Here is a 21,188-nt window from a genome sequence, read left to right on the forward strand (position 1 = left end):
GGTAAATAAGCATTTGGTTCTCTACTCAAGTAACAGAATGCATCCTTCTGGTGCAGCTGTTCCTTTTGTGCAAACTGGCCTGATTCTATCAAGCTGTAAATGTCACATGCCATCAAATCACAGTCTTCCCTCACTATGTGTCAGTGTGCAAAGCCAAGCTGTTCTGACAGCGTCACAGTGCAGGCCACCAAAAAAAAAAAAAAAAAAAAAAAAAAAGAGAGAGAGCAAGGTTATGAAGAGTTAAGGCTTCCCTGAATAAATTCGGTATCTTTCTTACACACTTGGGGGTAAGTCTTACCATCATTGCAATGACTTTTGTGTATTATTAGTATACCTCTGTCCTTTTATTTGAATTTCTTTGTACAGTTCTTCAAACATATTTTTGTCCTCAGTGGTAATCCCAAACTATTTTTTTTTTATCATTTACATAACTGGAGATCTGTTCTGTTATTAAATTCAGTTCAGAGAAAAGTAGTTAAACATTAATTGTCAATAGAGCAGATAAAAGCCCTTGGTAAAAATGGATAACAAGCATGAAGGAATTACTGTTCATGACTTGTAACAAAAGAAAGGATTGCTATCTGAAGCACACCGTGGAACGGACAGGCTAAGTTGGACCTGATATGAAAGGAATAAATTAAATATAGAGCAAAATCATTTTTTTGTAAGTGAACACATTCAGATAGTTTTTAGAAGTTATATTGCATTTGAGATTTGAGTGCATCCCTAACGTACATAAGCTCAGCTCTTGGGGCAAAGAATATACGTACATACACATACATAATCTTGAATTTTTCTTTCTCATATTTTGAGTGCACTCTTATGAGTGCTGGCTTGTGCAAAACTTTGAGGGTTTGGGTTGTGTGAGCATCTTACTGCATTTCCATGGAAAATATAAGCTTAAAGGAAAACCCAGAACCTAGATGAATTAATCACACTTTGCCTTGGGACAGAAATCACATAAAGTGAAACCTGTAAATTATGCATGGCTTGGACACAAATCTCAAGCTGTCAGCAATTGTGCTCAATGCTGCCATTATTAATGAAGCTATCTTTCTGCCCCAATCTTTTTCACTCTTAAGACTATAACTGTGACTTATAGAAGATTTTTGGAGTAGAAATGCTTTGTCCTTTTTTTAAGGGAATCCCCCCCACAAAACCAGTACTATCCTGCTTCAGAGTTTATTAGTGATACACAGCTACATGGTGGGCTTAATTTTAGGTTGGTGAAGAATGGATGCAGAGTTCAGTCAACCTGAGAAAATCTTGTCAGAAGTTACAGTTGAGTAATTGTGGAGAGGGATGGTGTTATACAAAGAACTAAAAACTCAGCTTTTGGGTGTAATAGGGATATAGAGTTGCAAGGTGAACAGCAGGGAAACTCTAATGAAGTGCAGTTTCATTGGCAGGAAATTTGACAAAATCATATCCTTACATTCTTCCCCCTAGAACAATTCCTATAGTAGAAATAAGACTGAAACCACTATGTTGCGTATCGGTGGCAAGAAAAACAGAGCAGTGTGGCTGCTGAAAACACCAGTATCTTTAACACGTTGCATTCCCACCCCTAGAAATTAACAGTCATACATTATAGTAGATCTTATCTAGTGTAACAGCTACAGGTCAGAATGTGACCTGGGTTTACGTTAGTGACTTATTTTAAATGCAATTTTTGTGTGAATTTGATTAGCGATTCTAAATTAGTAATTAAGTTGGTGTTGCTTCTGCTTAGCTGTGGCTTGCTCTTGAAGTGCTCTTGTGCTGGGGGTTATGTTAGGATACTTTACCTTCTTGAATTTGCTACTGAGCCTATGGATTCCTGTTCATTGTTCCTGTCTTCATTCAAGTAAATTATTTAGGCATTTTTGGCAAGATCTGAGTGTTTCTCTGCAATATATGTTCACGACTCAACCTTCTTCATAGCTGCCTTCCCAGCTGGTAGGGTCTCTTCCACATGCTGGGCTTATATTTAAAACCTGTGCCAGGTTCTGAGTGGCATATTTTATAATAAAGAACAGAGCATGCTCTCCACTTAACTTGCACAGTATTTTGCTCGCAGGGTGGCACAGAATTCTATAGGTCTCTCCCCATTAAAAGAAGTCTGATAACAAAATAAAACAGAAATGTAAGGGTAGGAGAGCATCACAGAACCAACAAATTTAAAAGATGAAAACTACCAGCAGCTTCAGGGTGCAATAGCAGTGCAGTTCCTAGCTGTATATATACACATGGATCACTTGCTCTTTTGTGGCATTGTGCGTTGCAGGTTTTAAAGCATTCCAGGCCTGAACTTCTCAGTTTTCTCTCTGCTCACACATTTTAAATTATTCTTTGAAATATTTATTCTCAAGTTAGCTGAACATATTTGTTTTGTGGAATGAAACAGTAAGTTTGGCCCTGTAGCAAAATCAAAACTAAAAATCAGTTTGCAACAATGATAAATATCTATGTACAAACAAAAGTGATTTTTCATATGTTGTGCTGGTTTAGATCCCATTGAATGTGGGAGAATGCCTTTTTCCCTTCCCCTTTGATAGTGACTGATAGTGGTGGTGTCACGTCACCTTCGTGCTGTTCTGAACAATAACTTATGGCGTGTATGTGTCATGCTTAGTAAAATGAATTAACCATCACTGTGCTGAGTATCCACAAAAATACTTAAAATACAAATGTAGCAGGCACTATTTTTTTTTCTTTTAGAACAAGTTGTAACTCGGTGGGCTTTTTTTTTTTTTTTTTTTTTTTAAAGTCTTTAAAAGCCTTAAAGTATGGGGTAGGGAAGGAGGGGTGTGTGTGTGTGCTGGGGGGGAGGGAGGGTTATTTCTTCTAAAACTTATCTCCCCCCTTCTCACAACCTGTTCAAACAGGGTTAGTGTCTGAGCTCCTTTTGTGCTCCTGGATTCCCATAAGCAGGATTCCCCCACTGGCTCAGGGTGCTTTCCCATACCTGTGCATGCTGGCTTTTGCTGTGCTCAAGTGTAATGTTCTTAGCTCTTCGTTTTTTGTATGCCTTCTTCCTGCAGACTTTAATAGATTAAATGTAGTGAGCGCAAATACAGCAACGAATGTTATGTCAGATTAAATCACACGTTTAAAGTTGCCATTTTATATTCCTACGTGGAGAACTTGGGTTCATTTTATAGCTGGATAAGGGACTCTCAGCTTTCTCATATTGTATAATTGTATGCTAGAAAGTTTTGTATATATATGTAAGCAGTGAGTCTCTACAGAACTAGACTCTAAGTTTACAATATATTTAGATATAGAAGAGATGTCTATTTGTTTTTGAGGTTTTTCCTTTGCTTGTTTTACATGTATTAGCATATAATTTACTTTATATGTGGCTAGTGTTGTTTACCGTGACATCTGGTTTTGCAAGTTACATGCAAAGAATGACTTCATTGTTTTGTTAAAATACTCCAAAATACTCCTGAGTTTTCCTATAAAACCACTCAAATGAATAGCTTCTGCAGGAAAACTTTGAATCTGACAGATTTTGTTATGTTTGCATGGTTTCTCTTGCTCAATACCCTCTAGTGTTGCATTCTTTGGATTGTGCAATTTTATTTATTTATTTTGATTCAGGGGATCGGAGGTAAACCCTAAGTAAAACATCAAATTTTTAAAAGAGAAGCCAATAGGATTTGCCTTGGTGGGTTGTTTCTGTACCAGCATAATAGTTGTGAATTCTTCACAACTGTACATTTTTCTCCTGCTGTCTTGGCACCAGCACCTCTTTTCACCTCTTTGGAGTGTTTCTGCATGGAAGAAGAGCAAGAGGGCCCTGCCTGTGCTACCTTTGGACTGGTGCACTGCAAGAAGATGCTCTGTGCTTCACAAAACTGAAGGAGGAGTTGTTCATTAATTGCATCCTGATGGGCTCTTGTGTGCCAGTTATCCTTCTGTCCACCTTCTGCATTTACACAGCAGAGAGGTGGAAAAGTGGCAGCCCTGATGTGTCAAGCCAGTGGCAAAAGCTTTCTTACAACTGTAATCAGATGGATCAGCTTTTTGGTGTGGTGTTTATTAGACAGGAAAGCAGTATTATTTAAATGAGCAAATTATTGCTGGAATCTTATTTTCTGCTTATGTGAACATTAGAGTTTCATGTGAAGAAGATGGCTTTTCTCCTGATAATGGAAGTCTATGATTTTTATAAGATGTGTAACCTGTAGAGGCCGCTTCTGTACATAGTAGCTCCTCACATTGTTGCCAAACAAAAGTAGCTTTTCTGTTCCCAAGGCATTTGTCAGTATATCCTTGTATCATTTCTATAGTCATGTCCATCCTCTCCCATTCACCAACTTAGTTTCAAAACTCATGGTTTTATCTAGTTATATTGTTTAAAATGTGATACTAGTATTTGTTTTTTCCTTCTCCCATTCTGTGTATCTTCTAAATACTGTGGTGAAAATAGGGAAGAGAACTTTCCAGAAGAGCAGGTGAATGAGCTGCAAGAAGCTTGTAGGGAGAAATGATGATGACTTGGATTTAAAGCTGTTTTCATTTATATTTAGTACTTACGCATCTGGAACTCTGAAGTTAGAAATGGAGTTAGTGTTGGATATAAAACCACTTTTTCCATAAAAAGTGAATCTGAGAATTTGCTACTGAACTGTTTAAAATAGGAATGAAAAAGTAGAAACAGTCTTACTTTATTGCAAATTATAACCTAGAAAAAATGTGAGAAGTCTCTGAAATCTCAGCTAATTATCTTTTTTCTTCTTTTTTCTTTTTTTTTTTTTTTTTTTCTTTTTCAGTATAAAAATGAAAGGTTGTTTATTTCATCTGAGTGAGAAACCTTTGGCCTGTATTGAGATCACATTTAGTGGGTCTTTCTAAATGCTTTGTGAAAACATTCTTCCTTCGCAATAAAAGCCAAGCTCACCTAGCTTTATATCTCCAGAATAAGGGCTCTAAGTAAATCTCCAATGTAACGTGGGCCACCTCATTATGCATTAATTACATTGATTTCTTTTGTTTCTGTTCTTTTTATCCTTCATAGAGTGATCTCCTTCCCCATTCTTTTTGTTCTTTTTTTTTTTTTCATGAACATTATGCAGCTTTTGATGGGTTAAAAATAAGGCCTTATTTTTGGTAATTTTGTAGTATGAAAAGACTAATTGCTGCATGTTGCTTTCTTGCAGGAGAGTAAGTGATTGAGTGGATTCAAGAAGGTCTAGTGGATGATCAAAGTATAGAAGGAAAAAAATATATTCAAGGCAAATAAGACTATTTCAGAAAAGCTGAAATGAATGAATGATTTGCTTGCATATTGCTTACAGAGGGCATCAAGTTGGTTTCCATATCAACAAATTGATAAAACAAATCACAAGGGCAGGAACTGCACTGAAAATATACTGAACGCCTAAATGTCATTATCAATTCACTTTAAAAATAAAATAAAAGAGGCCTAAGGAATGGTGGTTACATAGAAGTAAGCCTGATTTCCACACCATGTAATACAATGGAAACTATGAAAAGAGAATTAGCAGCCTGCTAGAGACATGATATGAAGGATCTGAGCCAGTTTGGTTTGGTAGAACATTAAAGTTAGAATTAGAATTTCTTGAAGGGGCCAGGAATCAAGAACTGAAAAATGATCTAACTGATAACTGTGTGGACAGAAGGGCTGAATAATAAGGGGATATTATAATGGGGATATTTTACTGATGAAAGACTTACTCGGACTGATCAGAAAAGTCACTGAGAAAAATTGCAAAAGGCTCTCATGATACTGAACATGCAGTTCCACAGTTTCAGCTGATAGAGAATAAAGTGAGTAGGTATTGAATAAAAACAATTACTGTATTGCACTGTGTCTGCACTAAGGATTGCTGGGATCGTTATACCAGCAAATTCTGCGTAACATGAATGCAGTTTATGTAGCTCTGTAGTACCATGGGTGGAGTCTGTAGCTCTTAATACCACACAGTGATGTGTAGTGGGATGACTTATTGCTGGAAAGAAACAGCACAAAATGGCAAATGAGATTTCTCCCTCTTGCCTTCATGTACTAGGCAACACATCATGGTTTATGACTGTGCTGTGGAGAAGTAGGTATGTTCCTAGTGTTCAGTTTAAGATACAAGAACAGGGAAAATCCACTGCTCCATTTAAGCAATTTGAGACAAAACACTCTCTCTGCTTCCTGTATTCAGGATGTGTAAAGAGATGAGAACAAGAATTCTCCTTTTTTTTTTTTTTTTTTTTTTATTGAAAGATAAGAAACAAGTTTGATTATGACTTAACTGACAAGATCCTTGTGTGTCAAAGCAGAAACTGAAACATTTATTTTAGTAGCTGACTTGTATGTGTCTAGTTTCAGCCCAAGTCTCACTGAAATTATTGAATTCTAACTTCTTATTTAAAAACTAGATATTTTATGGTGCAAATATTTGTATTTTTAATACAAGTCATTGTAAAGGAACAAATTATTTTCTGTTGTGCAAAAGGACTTAAAATTTATCTTGAAAAGATGGTGAGCAGTAATCCTACCATTTTCTCACTTTTCTCCACCATTTGTAGTTTCAATGAGGCCAAATATTCTTTCATACTTGCTTTCAGAATTTTGTTCAGTTCACAGGTGTGGGCATCTGTATCTTTTAATAGGATCTTGAACAGCCGTCTGAAACCGGTTGTTCTGTGTCCTGTGTTCTGTGTTGTTCTGGCTCCTCTTGGGCAATGCTCAGCAACTAGCATTTGGGACTGAGTGGAACAGACCACTGTGAGACTCCTCGGCTCAGAGACCTACCCAGGTGCAGCACACTGCCCTGGCCCTGTTTCTTTCCTAGCCTCTCGAGAGACTGCAGCACACAGTTGCTTTTTTTTTTTTTTTTTTTTTTTTTTTCCGGTTTCTGTGTGTGTTTGTTGAAAGTCTGTCAAAACCTGCCAACTGGTTTGCTTTCCTCTGCAAATTTCTTGATACACTTGAAAAACCAAGGTATGTTAGAAGGCAAAAGTATTCATATTATTAATTTATCCATCTCCTGTTACATTAACTTTATGTTTTATTTTTTTCTTGGCTTACCTGCAGCTAAAAAGTTGGCTGAACTTTGTGGGGTCTGGTGTATGACGTCTGGGACAATTCCTGCACAAAAGGCTGGCTGAAGCGTTCCAGCCCACATCTGCATTTCACTGCCATCTTGCAGTCAGCTAGGGTCTGGTGGTGGTACTAAGTAGGTAACAGAGAGAGGAAGTTGTTTCTTTGGATATTAATTTGGCTTAAACTGGGGCAATTGTTGTTCATTTTTTTATTATTTTTTTTTAAAGTGCTGCTGAGTTCTGACATGCTTTATTTCCTGCTTGCTCTATATTAAACCAGAAAATGGCTTCTGTTTCATAGCCGTGGAAGCCATGTTGTTAGACCTTTTGTGTCTGGAGATAGGAAAGGTTAATTTACAAGTTCAAGACACAAGAGACCTTTCCACCTGCTCAAACAATTGAAATTCTGCCTTGGTGAACATTCAGCAAAAACAGCTTGTTTTTTAATGAACCTCTTTCTCTTTTTCCTTGGGATCTGTGCCTGAAAGGACAACCATAGGCACGTGATTCTGCAGCGTATCAGTGTATGTTTGACAGTTAAGTCAAATGTTACTTCCCATGGACTCTCAGAAATGTCTGGGTGAAACTGAAAAACAATCTCCCCTCTGTGCTTTTCTTGTCAGACTGTCCAGTATATTCCTTAAGCCAGAATACCTGAAAACAGCCAGAATGTTGGCTGAGAGATACTTTTGCATATGAAGTCTTTTTTTTTTTTTCTGTATGGGAAATCTGAATATCACATAACTTTGTGCTTTTACATTGATTTCTTATGAATGTCTTCTAGTATTTTCTTTTTAGGACTTGTGAAAGCACTCTCTAAAATCTCATTCTAGTTCTATATTGTATTGTTGGTAGTGAGTTAGAAGCAAAGCATCTGCTTCTGATTGCTTCGTCATACGTTTTCTTCTTTCAAAAATGGCAGTATTTGCATGTATTCTTTATTTTAGAAATGAATTACAGGAAAAGGGAAGGTCTAATGATAATTTTCCTTCTCCTGCTTGATTAGGTCTGAGCAGCAATCTAAAGCCAGCTCTTAAGTGGAAGTCCTCATATTGCCATACTGATTACCGGTGGGTCTTTGCTAATGAGTGTACTGCTTGTGGTACTAAGATAAATGCAGTCATTTGCATAGTACTGCCACCAGAGTAGGTTATTTCTCATAAGGAACCAGTGTAGAGTATACTGGGAAAAGTATTTAGTAAAAAAAGTATTTTAGTAAAAAGAAAAATAGTTGAAATATACATACTCCAGTATACTTTTTTTTTTTCTAGCGTACAGTAGACATCCACATGTGGGTTTTTTCACATTGATTTCTTAATTTGTTGTCTGAGTCTATTAGGATTCCTGAGAGATAAGTTATGAAGGCTACAGTAATTCATTACTGAGGTGTGTTTCCGCAAGGCATTACTGCTTTGTTAGCAGCCATGGCAGAATGAGATGTCTCTGTTTCCAGTCTTTGTGTTAAAGTGGCTGGACAGACTCCTCTCTAGTTTTGGTGGTCTGAGCACTAATAATTTGGGCTGTGAAATGGAGTAGCAGAGGCAGAAAGTGCTTGTGAAGGTATGTCAGGCCTCCAGCCTTTACCAGCAAGCAGGGGATGGGGATAAAGGGGGCAGGGAGTTAAAAAGCAGCAGCGTGGTCTGATGGTGCTTGCCTGGCAAGCATTTTGAACACATCTGACTTTTTTAGTCATTTGCTTAGATACATTGATGTTTTTGAGGAGAATGAAATACAAAAGACTCTCTTTTCAGTGAAATAAATCTTGTTTTGTTTTTGTCCAGTGTATGTACCGATGCTCCAGAGAAGTGGTTCTAAGCCACCTCTGCCAGGCTGAAATGAGAAACTGCAGCTTTGGTAGGAGCCTGTGGGCTCCTAAAGCCAGTAAGTTTAAGGGAAGGAAATTCAATGTAGTAGGATGTTCATAGCTCACTACTTCACACCCATTCCCCACATAGCTGCTCTTAGCACATACAGGAGTGATGGTAGAGAGGGAGCTGAAAATCTGCGTAGGGTAAATTATCTAGCACAAAAATTGCCATTGAATGTACTGAGTGTTAACATGGGAAATGACGGTAGAGCAACTCTGAAAATAGCGTTCAACTAATGTCTATACTTATTCATAGAGACAAACTATTACAAAAGACTACAGTTCTCGGTTAGCTAAGAACATCTCTCTTGTGTTTATCTTGATCGTATCCTGAAGGGGTATTTATTCCTCTCTTTTACGAAGAATTATCTCTATAGTTAATTGGCGATGTGCATTTTTTGTTTCTTTTGAAGGACTTGAAAGTATTTCCTGAATTTTGTAATCACTTGAGAAACCTCATGCTAAAACCTTCCTGTGGTACTTAGAGTCCATTTGAAATTCCATTTTCTGTTTCATTCGACACTTCAGTGTTCTTTTGGATTGCAGTTTCCATGCCTCTGTGAGCCTTCCTCGAGAAGTTTCTGCTAAGGACACTTGAATGGTCTCTTGTTTAGGCTGTTTCTTCCTGAAGTCATGAAGGGCCACAGACATTTCTTCCTCTAAAGTCCAGAGCTGTTTTAGGTAGCCAAACACATATCAGACATGAGTACTTTGTGAAAACTGTGTATATTATTTAACTTAATTTTTCTTCATTAGATGGGTGCCAGTGCTGCTAATGTGGAACCAGAGCAGGCCAAATGCTGAGTTTTGCAAGGTCCATTGCAGAGCTGACGAGCTCCACAGAGGTTGCAGAGCTTCTGAAACCTTTCCTGTTTCTGAAGCTGGGTGGCTGCTTGTGTCCCCGTAGAGCTTAGAGGCTGTCAGGGACACAAACAAGCATAATTGCAAAGTTGGAGCATTGACTGTGAAGGGCCTCACCAAATAATTGTCTGTCCCAATTAAGCGGCTGTTCTTCCAACAGAATAATGCTGGGGAAGGTGAACGATTGCCTGCCCTGTATGGTGTCCCAATTAACTGCCTTAAAATCAGCTAAGTGTCTTGTATGGTATCTCTGCTCAATGAGTGAAACAGCTGTGTGCATCTCGATGTGGGCCTGGGTTTTAATGATACGGCTGGCAGGGGCCTAGCTTCATGTGGGCTAGCAGGGCTGAAATGATCTGCATCATTGCTGGGGAGCATTGCAGATCAGAAGGTTGCAAAGCCAATGGGTGCTGGTGATGAATTTCTGTCTTGGTGTGAGTACCATCGGAAATCACCGGTAAATTATAGCATTTAGACTCAGCATTTGTACTCTGCAAGCTTTTTTCTATATATGTGCAATCTTCTACCCTCAGTGTGCCCAGACTTTAATTTTTTTTCCTTTTTTTTTTTTTTTTTTTTTTTTTTTAAAGCAGCTGTATTATTTACTGTCTTTGTTCATCTCTCGGAGTGAAACCAAGAAACGCTGTTTCCTTCCTTTTACAATGGCAAAACCTTTTAAACTGGGGCAAATCGCAACTAGCAAGTTAGAGCTGTACATGTAGAGCATGTAGTGATTTCTGATGCCTTTTTAAGAGGAAGTTTTAGAACCTGTTTCACCTTACTTAGGTGAGATGCTTAGAAAAATGTTTGTAGGGGTTAAACAATCAAAACTTTTTATTGTTCATTATATTTATAGTTGGTATAATCCTGTAAGATAAATGTTTTTACAACTGGATTAGCCGTAAACAATGTCTGGGTCACAGTCAAAATACCAGCTAAGCAGTAATGTCTAGGAACTTTCCTCTTTTCTACAAATATATTTCAAATACTTGATGTACCTTAATCCTTTAAAGGGGGTTGTATTATTTCCTGACACAGTACCTAATATTAAAATTACAATAGTACAAAAATAAAAATACACTTTTTGTTGTTTTTCTGTTAGATTTTTGTAACAGCTTGCAGCTATTTCTGAAGTCTTGCTATTTAAGACTGATGTGCGTGGCTTTTAACAGGATGAAAAATGCATATTTTTTAAATTAAAAACAAAGTTTTTAAAATATAGTGGTTGATTATTTAAATAGGAAATATATTATTCTTAATCTGCTGTGGTATATCTTTTTAGGTTAGATTGAAAAGAGATTTGGCTCTATTTGGGATGATCTGATACTAAATAAAAGCTTTTCCTCTAAGTATTGTACTCTTAAGTAAGGAAATTTGCCTTCTATGTTTGAAAATCCTTAGACATGGGGTGTATTTATTCAGCTCTGCAGTTTTTACATTTTATTGCATTGCTACACTATCACTTCTCCATCCTAGTTTCAGACTCCCTGTGAAGATGAGTTTGACCAAAGGAGCTGGTACTTAAACTACAGGAGCAAGGCACTGGCTGGTGTCCCCGCTGCTGCCACCAGTGGGGGGTGACCTGCAGCAGGAGGCAGGAACAGGCGGCTGGACAAGTCCCCAGGCCCTCATACTGTCTGCCTGACTGCGACTGACTGGAAGAACTATTAACCTGAGTGAAGCATGTGAAAGCATTTCTGTTTCTAGACCCAAGCAGGCTTGCTCACCTCAGTTGCAGCCTGTTTGTCTGTTGCCCTCAGGATCTCATGGTTTCAGGATTACCTGGCATGGAGACAAATTCCATGCCTGAACCACTAGGGAGTAAATATGCTATGTGTATATGTTTTTTATTTCTTACTCTTCTGGGCTACAGTTAAAAACCTTGATTCCTGGATTTAAATTTTCTAGCAAGGTATAAGTAGGTGAGAAAACCAGCAAGTCAAACTGTAGTCTTTAGTTGCTGAGTGACATAAGTTGGCCCAAGATAGTCTGTTTCAGTTAATATATTGCTATATCCTGTGGGCTTTGCTTTTTTGCTTGTTTGGTTTGTTTGTTTTTAATGGAAATAGTTCAATATATCTGAAGAGGAGGGGGGGAGGAAGAATGACCCTTTCCTTGTCTGTATGGCTGGCTTACCATCATTCAGTAAGTATGTGCGTCCTAACATCTTCTTTCTGCATGGTCTTTGTATGGCTCACTTACCAACCATTATATAATCCAACAAGAATCTGTAAGCCTTCCAGAAGGGAGCAACTGGTACTGCACAGATGTGAGCAGTTTGACATTACCTGGAAGAGGGATCCAAGATCTCTATGGAAAAATCTGTAGAGACATCTCTGCAGTAATGGGAATTTGCAGTTGTGTCCATCTGTCGGTCTGCCTGCTGCCCACACCCTGGCTGTTAGCCAGGTCTTCCTTGCCTCATAGTAATTTCAGGTAACCTAAAGTGTGGTTGGTTATATGGGGACATTTCTTCCAGTTGTTTTAAACAGTTCTTCCCATCCCCTCCCCCCCCGCTCCGGCATCCTTTGCCACTCAGTCAGCTGTTGTGGGGCAGGGTTTAAGGACACTTTCTGAATAAGAAACAGAAATCAGAGCTCGGTGAGCATTGTTGGCACTGGTGCTCGTTTAGGCAGCTACAGAAGCCTTCAGTCTGTGTGCAAGTGTTTATAGAGCTGTGCACTGGAATGCATTCAGACTGATGACTGTTTTTTAGCCCAAACCTGTTCCTTGAATCCAGTTTGCTTCATAGACACATAAGCACTGTACTGGAAGCAAAAGATGATCTGCAAGAAATTGCTTAAAAGCAGCTGTTACTAAAAGAAAAGGCCATCGAGGTATAACCTCCATTAGTTCTGCAACAAGGAAATGTCCAGCTTCCCAAATGAAACATGGCCCTTGATGCCATCAGCTGGAGCATAACTGGTTCCAAAGATTTTTAATGGAGACATTAAAATCGGTGGGCTTTCAAGCAAGGTGGTGGAAAACAAACAGATCATGGGGGGAAGGGAACAACAACAACAAAAAACTCTTGAAAAACCTCTTGCAGAAACAGAGCAGAGGTCATCAGAACTGATTGGAAGTGTTGCTGAATCTTAAAGCAAATGCTGTGTGCATGTGTGCTCCTCTCACAAATGAAATGCGGCTGGTTTTGTGAAGTCCGGGAAGGCTTTTCTTTGTGGCCAAACTTCCCCTACCTGTTTTTTGCTTGAGTAATTGTAGTGTGCATAAGAGGTGAGAAGGAGACATGGAAGAAGACAAGGCTGTACAGCAACTAATGAGCTCTCTGTTCCAGCCTGAAAAATCGATCTAGCAGGGTGGCCAGGACCTTGGAACCTATTAACCTTGATGAAGTATTTGGAAGTCTGGGAAGTGACAGTTGGCGTAAAGAAGGGTCTTTTTAAATAAGTTTAAAATATTTTTTTCTTTTTCTCTCTTCTTTCTCACACATGCCCTCTGGCAAAGTGCTGCCTGACTTTTTTAGCTTTTCTTTTTTCAAGTATGTAGTTCTTTTTATTGCACAGCTTGACCAGGTGACTTGCTACTGTGCTACCTATCTGAAGATTATTTGTTTTTTCTTCTTACTGGCAGGAAAACAGTTTCTCTATAGCACTCAATCATGTCTACAGAAATCTCACATGTTCTCTTCAGATATTAGTGCTCTAAGACGGGCATGTTGCTCCATAAAAAATGACTCACTTGGGATTGAATAGGGCAATATTTGTGGTAATCAGCTGCATTTCTGTCCACAGATATAGCTGTGCATTAAAACAAACATGCTGTAGACATGAATTAAGGGGAAAAATATGACATGGAATTTCCTGACTTTTTAAAATAAAAAAATAAACCTTTGCCAAGAATAACTTCATCTGCAAACATTTCTTAAATATGTTGCACATTTGTTTTTCTTTAAAGGATGGGTGGCCAGGCCTCTTTACATGTGGGCACCATATAGTGACATGTTGTGATTGTGTGATGATCTGGGTTAGTTTAAAGGCCTCAGATCTTTCCAAGTCTGGATTGTTTTGACTGAGGCAGGTTAGGGAGCGCAGATACAAGCAGGTATGTTGGCAAATGTCATGGGGTTATTAGAAACAATTTAGGACAGTAGGCTTTTTGTTTGTCCCACCTGTAACAACAAAACAGAGCAAGCTTCACTGACATATTTTGTCTAATCTGTTTACATTACATATTATTTCTGTTTAATTCTGCATTCTGTTAACAACCCAGAAAAGTAAATCAATCTTCTACCACCTGCAGAAAATGAACAAATATTCTTCCTTCTCACTAGCCTACAGACATAATAAAGTGATTTCCCTAGCTTCACCTCAGTCTTATATGCATCTAGTTAAGTTCCCTCCCCCCATCACTTGCTAAGTAATGTTTAAACATGTGCCAATACTTGCTAACACATTTTAAAACTTGCTTCCCCAGTCTTAGAAGATTTTACAGTGTTTTGTCCAATCAGTGGGTGAAAATTATGCTTCTAAATATGTTGACTTAGCTGTCTTTTTGTAAATTTCTCTTGGGGGGAGGAAAAAAAAAGGACATGAATTGGCTTTCGATCAAAACTGCTTACATGCATCAGCTATGTCAGCTACAAATCATTCTTTGACCCCTAATGCTCTGACCCATGTTGAAGAATCTATTTTATGACTGTAATATCCATCTTTGCTGTTTAATGTTAAATTCTGAGTTTATTGTCAAGTTCTGTTGGATATCTCCAACTTTTTCACTTGGAAGTATAACTTGACATAGTGCTATGGATTAAATTGCTTTTCTCCACTTTTTAAAGTGACTTTGTTTTGTTGTGTTTCTAGGACGTGTACCATACCCAGTAGAACAGAGCTCTGGAAACACTGTCTCTGCAAAACAGAGAGAGTGCTTGCCTTACTGAAAGTTGTATCCAATGTTCCAACTGTAGATTTATACAATTTTTTTCTTTTTTAAATAATTATAGGTTCATGTACTGGACAGACTGGGGAGAAGTGCCAAAGATAGAACGTGCTGGGATGGATGGTTCAAGCCGCTCCATTATAGTCAACACGGATATTTATTGGCCAAATGGATTGACATTGGATTATGAGGAACAGAAACTTTATTGGGCAGATGCTAAACTGAATTTCATCCACAAATCAAATCTCGATGGAAGTCATCGGTAAGAGGTTTTTGTTTGGTCTATGTAATTCTGTGCTTTTCTTAGAAGATGTTGCTTAAGCAGTATCATAAGCTCTGTTGCTGGGAATTGGCATGTTAGCACTTGCAAAATTTTAAGCCAACTAGTGCTATCAGGCACTCTCATCCTTCCCCATTCTCCCTTTTCCAGAACTGTGAAGTTGAATGTGTGCTTCTTTTGAGGTATCCTGTAACTCACTAAGTCTTTTCTCAGAACTAGTCCTATAAAGGAATCCCTGGATATATTCTTAATAGTATAAGGCTATTAGCAGAAATTTCCATTTTTGATACGTCTTCTGTTCCTTTCTTACCATGATATTTAGAAATGCAGAAAATAACCTGAAAAAGTGGATCATTATAGGTGATGATCTTTTAGTTTCATTAAGTCTTTCAGTTTTATTAATCCTAGGGGTTGGGAAATAAATTGAAAAGTCTTTACAGAGAACTATGCTAAAATGGCTGTTTTTTCTCTAACAGTTTTATAATGATGATGTAATCCTTTAAGATCCAGTGGTGTTTACTTCTTAATTAAGGGTATAACTGATACTTCGTATATATGCATTTATCCTTAATTTGGAGGATGATGCTCTTCATTGCCTGAGAGCTATGTTATGTACTGTCTGCACAAAAATGATTCAGCTAGCTTGTGCTCTGGTATCATATGGGATATGATTTTTGAGGTTATCCTTTGCAAATTCTTGTGTTGCTTCTGCTGGTTTATCTAGGCATGAAGTATCTTAAGTTCTTCATTCCAACATCTTAGTCCTTTCTTTTGCCATTAACCTGGCACAAGAATTTAGGCTCCCCTGAAAACGCTTTATTGACAAAATAGGTGTTTTGTGTTTACTTCTGAGTAGGAGCATAGGCAGCACGTATGAAGCATCCACTATGTTTAAGTATTTATTTTGAACTCCATGATTTTTTGTAGTGCTGGTTTGAAAGGTGGTGCCATTTTCTTCCTAATGCCTGCCTGTTAAGTGACCAAAAGTTCATGCAGTAATTTTGTAATTGTGTTAATTTAGAGAAGGTACCAGGAATTGGATGCAGTTTTAAATTTGTGTGCTTAGGTATAAATGTTATAACTAGCTTTGTGAATTCAAAACATGAAGACATGGGTATATAATTTCAAGGTAGCCCTTAATTTGTTATTTATTTCAAAAGACAACAAACTTATTAGTACTAAAAGAGATTTCTTAGTGATACTTGCTTTAAGAAAAGAAGACAGTCCTGTAAGTTTTCAAGTAATGAAGAGAAATGGATAGAAATTGTCATATACAGTAATAACTTGAGTCTGTTGTTGTCTGTTTTATTCTTTTTTTAAATTGGTACTGGTTAACAGGGAAAAAGATTTTAGGGTGTTCCAGGTAAAAATGGCTTGGGGCTAAAAAAAAAAAAAAAAAATTACATTTCATTTGATGAGAATGGAGAGTCATGAAACCAGATATGTAACAGAACTATAAAAAGACACATCTCAACTGAAATGATCACACATGGGTCTCAGTGACAGCTTGCCACCTGAAAAATTACAGCCCAAATGTGGCTTTCTTATATGACTATAACTACTCACAGTTGGTGCAAAAGGAGCGAAACAAACCAACAAAACCAGAATAACCCAAACAGTAACAATGAGAAGAAAACACAACTTCATGATGGCTACTGATATGGTCCCACCTGAAGAAACCCCACGATGGATTTGTCCCACAAGATAATTAGGTGGCTTGTTTTATTCTTGAGTCACTCTTTTTGGAGTCTTCCATTTATGAGATGGAAAGGGCCATCTTTTTACAACAACATGCTGCTGCATTCTGGCTGATGCCCTGTGTGTGTATATCAGGCTCTGCAATAAATTGTACTGCTTTTCGTGACATGATGCAAGACGCAGAGATGATTTTTGAAATGGTAACAATGTGTAAAGATTCCACTGATCAAAATTGATACCACCACTATCCAAAGCTATATGTTTTTCCCACAAAGCATAAACTTCCCTGTGTTATCTAGTGTCTCCTGTCTTTCTGGCTTCACAGAAATTTCCTGCAGTTACTGCTGCATTTTCAGTGTTCTGCTACAGATTCCTTTGCAGTTTTTCCCTTCCTGGTAATCTATTCCACAGCAGTGTAAATACTCTTGGTTTCGGTATTTTGTTTCTATTTTAATTGTGTTCCCCCCCCCCCCCCTTCCCTGCCTTTGGCTAATCTTGAAGTGATTCATACTAAAAATGAGGCCATTGAGGTGCAGATCTTTCTTGGTGCAAGGGGCTGCCCAACCTTGTCTGTCTGCAGGGAGTTGTATCTAACGGTTGGTTGTTTCTCATGACACGGAAAGCAAAGTCGCCTGGATCATTTACCACATTCCAGGGTAAATTCTCTGGAATTGGTGAAACCTGCAATAAATAAAGACCTGCATAGCTGAGTAACTTAAATTGTAGATATCCTGATTATTTTTATGCATTAAAACCAAAATAATTAGTTTAACATTTAAATATTTTTAACTGATACTGAAATTTATCAGTAATGTTTCATGGAACTGTGCTGATATGTTACCATTTGAGGGGGAGAAGGGGAAAATAGTCTTTAGAGAGGGAAGTGCATATGATTTCCCTTAAGCACTCAGAAGCACACACTGCTTCTAACAGCACCTGTTTTTCCCTAGGCATCTGAGAAAGTTCTGAAGATTCAGAAAATATTCAACATCTGTATCCAAGCTTTTTTTATTATTATTATTCTTTGCAATTACATCATAGGGGAAAAAGGAAAGAACTGCAGAAGTTAAGCTGTTCTACAGTGGTTTTTATGTTTTCTTTTTTTCTCTGCTTGACCTCAGCCTCTGTTTATCTTAGGAAAAAAATGTGGCTGTTTAAAGTGATTTAATTTTGTTATATATTGTCTTTTGGTTAATCAACAGAATTCACCTTTCTCAATATGGTGTTTTTGAACAACCAATTATGTATTTTATCTCTTAACTCATTACTTTATTCATCTTTGTCAATAACTGATTATCTAATATTAAAAACAAAATATACTGTTGCAAACATACAAAAAATCCTTGAGATCACCCCTCTAAGTTTTAAAGCAGGGGGGACAATCCTTTCAGTCTGTTCTCTTAGTCATCCCCACACCCAAAAAGGAAAAACTAAGCAGGTGTTTTTTTTTTTTTTTTTTTTTTTTTTTTCCCCCCTGTGGAACTTGTTGCAATCCTTTAATGCACCCATGGCTCCTTGTATACCTTCACCTAAAATTATCTCTTGCTTCCTGTCACTGTCCGCTGTGCACTCCTGACAATTCTGGCAGCTGGACAAGTTGCTCTTGGGCACTTTATTTCAGCTCGTCTCTGGTCAGATGGGTCACATACTTCAGGGTCCCTTGTACCTATACAGCCATACAAGTGTTAAGGAAGCATTTTTTTGTGATTCCCTACATTCCTGAATGTCTGACCAAGAGATACAAAATGTATTGGGTATGGACATGGAGGAGATGGATGCTTAACAGACACACCCAGAATGATTGTATGGTATTTGATTTCACATGAAAGGATGACATAATGGGATTAGGCCAGTTTTTTCTATTCCACCACCACCTTTAAAATCCCTTTTTAAGAGGGCTACCTTTTAAAGTAATTTTCCTTAAGAATGGCGAATGACAAGGACATCATCACTTGCTGTGTAATTTCATTTGAGACAGACTTTTTGGCTTCCTTATAATCTGCTGGTTTTAGTGATTTGATCTTGATAGAGCATTATTCTAACTGCTCTTTTTATATTTATAAAGTATTTATTTATTGTTGTTAGCTAAATTATTCCTGATTAAAACAAATGTTGTGATTGTTGTAAATGCACATAAAGTTAATGTTCTGGCTTTGACTAGGTTTGTTAACTTACAGCAGGAAACCGATGAGTAAAGTATGTCTCGGGTTTGTTTGTTTTTTTCAGTGATCCACAGTGTGAGGTGCGAGTCTATAGCAGATAGGTGTGATTGTAAAAGCTACACATAGTTCGGTATGACAGGAGTTTTAACTGCTTTGGTGGGAGTGAGAAATTTAGCAGTAACTAACATCTTTATATCAAAAAGGAATTTCAAACAGTTCAAAGAAAACTGCGTTTGTGGTTTGGATGATGAGAGAAAATACAATGTAAATAGGAAAAGATTTTAATTAGTGTCACAGATAAATTTTGAAGTATTGATGTTCAGACTTCTAATATTTGGAATGAGTAAAAGGGAAACATTCTCGACATATTTCTATAACTATAAGAAATGATAACTTTTTTTGTCTCTTTATTCCTGTAAACTGACTATCACATCTCTTTACCTGGCAATACACAAGAACTAAAATTTGAAAATTTATTGTCAGAGAAGGCCATTTATATGCATGAATGCTTGGCTTCTTGTGTGCAGTGGTCTGGATAATGGAAGAGTAAAGGAGGCAGGTGGGAGGAACATGCAGGGGGACAAACACAGGAGGCCTCGATTTTTGTCACCTCTTCAGGTAGGACCTAAATAAAGCCCTCTAGAGCCTGTGAGCCTCTGCATCAAAATTAGGAAGCGTTGTAACAGTGCTGGCAGTAGCTCTCAGTAAATATGTGTCAGGATTATAAATTCATGAGGAGATCTGTACAGCAGATTTTACGGTGATCATCTATAGTTACCTGCCAGCCCTGGGACTTGCTATCCCTGGCTACTTCAGTAGGAAGAGCACAGAAGCTGATGACTAATGCCCTTGGTTTGCCAGGGAGAGAAAGGAACAAGCAGTTTTTCATGTCAGAATGCAATAATTAAAAAATTAAATTGGTGCACAGAAGAGATATTTTTTTCCCAGCTCTTGCCCTGCTCTTATCAGAGTGAACAGTTGCTTTTTGTGGGACTAATTAAACAAAACTGAATTGCAGACAGCTCTCCTGTGAGTAGAGTACCCGAGATAGGTTGGCCTGCTAAGGCAGCTCTTGAATTAATTTTCTCTTCCTTTACCCTGCAGCAGCAGTTCTAATTAATAAGTTAACACGTTACTGGCTGAAGGGAAATGCACTTACAAGGTCCCCCAGGAAGTGTTTGTGCTAATGAGATGGGTTTTGAGGCCACTGTAAAAAAACATACTTTCAGCAACTGTCAGAAAGCTGGGGAGCTCTTGCAAGGAGGTGAATGTCTTAATGCACTCAAGCATTGATATTTTTTTTTCATATTTTCTGTTTTCAAGCATAACATCAGGTCTGTCTGCCAGATCATTAGTTGCAGATTTGATGAAAAGCTAAAAATATTGTATCCCTGCATTTAGAAAGGTTTATTTTTAATTGTTTGTGTATAATGTGTACAGTATAGAACGTTATGTGCAAAGTATAAAGTACTGTACCTTTGTGTATATTTCCATGAGAAAAAAACTAATAACTTCAGTCACTGAGGAGAAACAGTCTGCAGTGAAAAGTCTGTCTGTTTTAATACCTCATTAACACATTACAGGACAGTGCAGAAGACAAACAATGACCTAATTAAGGCTGCTAGAGAAGCCTGCCAAAGCAGAATTAATTAAATTATTTGAACACAGCACTAGAATGAATCTCTTGATTCTTCCCCAAGGCACTTCTGAAATAAAATGCTGGGAAGGTAGAGCGTTGAAACATCTATAGTTGACTGTGCGCGTAGGATAGATATGCATAGGCTGTGTCTGGCTAGAGTCACTAGCTCACGGGCCTCTGCATATTTGTAGACATTTAATAAAAATACATAGTACAGGGCGATGAGCCCAGGCAGAGCAATGCCACAGCTCATCAGAGTTGCTTCTGAGACCTGAGATGATATATGCAGTTACTTCAGGATCACAGCTGGGCTGAAAGCAAAGGAAGAGCAGCTGCAGATTATGCAGTACATATGCCACGTGCAGCCAGTGGCACCTTCTTGCAGACTCCATTGCCTTGCAAACTCCTCCTTGTAACGTGTGCACCTCCTTGCAAACTCCATCGCCTTTCCTGCAGCTTTCCAGTCTCCTCCCCTATTACCAGAGGCCTTTCATCTATGATGCATGTCATGACGGTGTTTGACTGAAAAATGACCCACAGCATGACTTCATTACTCAACTACGGCTTTACTTCTGACTGATTTCTTCAAACTTTAATGGAAGTTGGGGTTTGAAGTGTTGTTGCTAGACCTGTTACTTGTTAATGTGTACTTTCTGGAAGTGCATAGCAATCACAGCTTAAAGAAGTGCCAAAAGGAAAAATATTTTGGTTTTGAAAGACCCTGGTATATCCCACAAGTAG

General features: G+C 38.0%; 1 protein-coding gene across 1 annotated transcript in view; it reads left to right on the forward strand.

The window, feature by feature from the left end:
* LRP6 (LDL receptor related protein 6) overlaps positions 1-21,188 on the forward strand; it is a 128,108-nt gene that overhangs the window by 36,320 nt on the left and 70,600 nt on the right. Inside the window, exon 3 of the mRNA XM_035308723.1 lies at positions 14,733-14,930. Coding sequence (XP_035164614.1) covers positions 14,733-14,930 — 198 coding nt within the window. The remainder of the gene's footprint in view (positions 1-14,732; positions 14,931-21,188) is intronic.

Source organism: Oxyura jamaicensis, chromosome 1 (genome assembly GCF_011077185.1).
Source record: "Oxyura jamaicensis isolate SHBP4307 breed ruddy duck chromosome 1, BPBGC_Ojam_1.0, whole genome shotgun sequence".
NCBI lineage: Eukaryota > Metazoa > Chordata > Aves > Anseriformes > Anatidae > Oxyura > Oxyura jamaicensis.